General features: G+C 36.7%; 1 protein-coding gene across 1 annotated transcript in view; it reads right to left on the bottom strand.

Annotated features, from left to right (window-relative positions):
- The window catches only part of LOC118478451, a 12843-nt gene that overhangs the window by 627 nt on the left and 9737 nt on the right, over positions 1-2479 (bottom strand). The window contains exon 5 of the mRNA XM_035972063.1: positions 7-47. Within this exon, the coding sequence (XP_035827956.1) occupies positions 7-47 (41 nt within the window). The remainder of the gene's footprint in view (positions 1-6; positions 48-2479) is intronic.

Here is a 2479-nt window from a genome sequence, read left to right as displayed (position 1 = left end):
TCAAACTGCGTATCGTATGCTGCAGATCACTCATATAGCCACTAAAACTGTCGAAAATCAATTATTTTCAAGAACATTTTAAACCTAACTGCAAAATATCAAATTATGGGTTAAAACAGGCTGTAACCCCCAAATTTGTTTTACATGGTCTAGATGCACAAAGCATTTTGATTGGTCTATCTCCGTCGGAGACGTCTCCGGATAGATACTGCGTGTCAAGAAACTTTCCTCACAGGAAATACCGGACCAAACTTTGACACATCGTCTGAAAGGTTTACGGCGCGGGCGGGGGGTCGTCTAAACCTACGGTCTCTCGGAAAGAGTTGTGGGTTTACAATTGCTGTGTCAGCACCCAAATCATGATTAACATAACAATGAGTACAGAGAATTTCGTTAGCATGAAGCAAATGTCACAGTTTTCTTCCTCATCTATTTCCCAAAGCCATCACGCATTCCTTTGTTCGGAAGGAAAAAAATCTTACACAACTGAAAGCGAAAATTGAACTCTTCATTTCAGTGTCATTGATTTTTTCTAATATTCTTTTTCTGTTTTCCCACCGTGTATATAGATTATTTATTTTTGTTTTGGACAGGAAGAACTCGAGAAATAAAGTAAATTTTCTAACAATATTGCAGACATCTGAACAGCGCCAAAACGAAAAGATAATACTTTAATTTTCGGAAAACCTTCAGTGGCTGTAAGAGAATGGGAACCTCACCTCTGCGATATGGAGATATTCATAGAGTTTAAATGCTGCACATTTATTACTTTGATAAAATATTAATCTTAAACCGAGAAAAAAAAAGCTAACAACAGAGCAAAACATTACATCAGATTCTCTAAAACCTTATACAGGAATTTATTCCCATATTCGAAAAGTTTTAGAATAGACACTATACTATAATTATAAGAAAGTATTTTACCATTAGAAAGAAAAAGAGAAAACACGTTCTGACACGTTTTGGATTGGACGAGGCGTAAAAAATATGCGATCTGTCAATTTGCATCTACTCTGGGTGTCAAATTACTTCTCTCAGAAAAAAATGTCTCGCCGAATGCATTCTCTCGTATAAACACACCGATTCGATGGGAAAATTGTCAGACAAGTTTGTTTTGTTTTGTTTTTTCCCCCATATACCATCAATCTTTATATTCTGTTTTATTGTCTCTTCAGCAATCCTTTTTTTTTGGTTTACTTCTGCGAGTGCAGATGGGAAGAAAGAGTAGCTTTTAGTTCATATCGTTGCCTAGTCAATCAAACGATATAATGTAACACACACACAATAAAGGAAAATCAGTAAATGCACACGAAAAAAGGACGAAAAAAAAGAAAGAAAGAAAGAAAGAAAGAATGGAAATGAAAGAAGAAAAAATATAAGTAAATTAATCCACAGTTCGTGCAGTTCACACGAAGGAAACAACAAACATACACCAACACCTAGGTAAAGCAATGCCGACGGAAATGAATAATAACAGTAATTATAATGTGATCTTTATGGAAGATGAAACTATTAAAAATGTAATCCTATTTGTCATAACTCTAAGGTTTTCTGCAACATATTGCTGTAATCGATCTACTTCGGATCCGATGGAGATGGTCATGGATTGTATAGTATTCCTAGAAAGGAGTAACCCCAACCTTCTCTCTGCAATCGTTACTACTTGTGATTAAAGACAAACATCAGCAGAATGGATTTAGTCACAGAAAAGTTTTCAACTGTCTTCACGCGCCCATGGATACAATTTAGATCAATTGAGAGGCGAATTCTAACCTTGCCAGTCAAGGCCAACCTGGGTTGAGAGGAATATAATGCCCCAAGAGATAGACCAAAATACTTGATAAAAAGTTCTTCACTTGTGAACTGCTATTTCCTGGGTGCCTTGATAGTCGAAGCAGACTTTGTGCTGTTGAAGCTACAGAGGTGAGCAGAGTAAGCCTGATTCTCTGTTTGGACTTCTCTGTTGACACCCACCCCTTGGCGCTCATATGACCTTAAGCAGCTGCGAGCGCCGTAAAGCCCCCTAATATAAACAAAAAACAAAAAACAAAAAACAATTCGCTTCACTAGAATTACCAAGTCCCGTCTGTTCAGTACCTCGTTTTGAAACATTGGAAGTTATTTGGAGTTTCAAATGATGGTAAAATATTTTCGAAAGCAGTTCTTGGAATATTATCTAAATAACGATTTTGATAGAGCTGATAGAACATTTGGTTTCTAACTTTCGGATTTCACGGTCTTAGGAACTCAAAACGGCCAAAATTGCCAAAACAGAAGTCTGTAAGTCTAAGGTAGCGAACTGATGAGGTAAAAGAGAACAATGCAAATCAAATTCGTCATACTGACCAGCACGTCATGTTAGCACACGTAATTCACATAGCCTTTAAAAACGAGTGCAAGAATGTTATGTAAGGGAAAGTTATTGATCACATCGTTTAAAAAACGTATCACGTTGAATGTAACCCCCCCCCCAAAAAAA

Source organism: Aplysia californica, unplaced genomic scaffold (assembly GCF_000002075.1).
Source record: "Aplysia californica isolate F4 #8 unplaced genomic scaffold, AplCal3.0 scaffold00572, whole genome shotgun sequence".
Lineage (NCBI taxonomy): Eukaryota > Metazoa > Mollusca > Gastropoda > Aplysiida > Aplysiidae > Aplysia > Aplysia californica.
The sequence above is the reverse complement of the archived record's forward strand: the minus strand, read 5'-3'. Positions and strand labels throughout refer to the sequence as shown.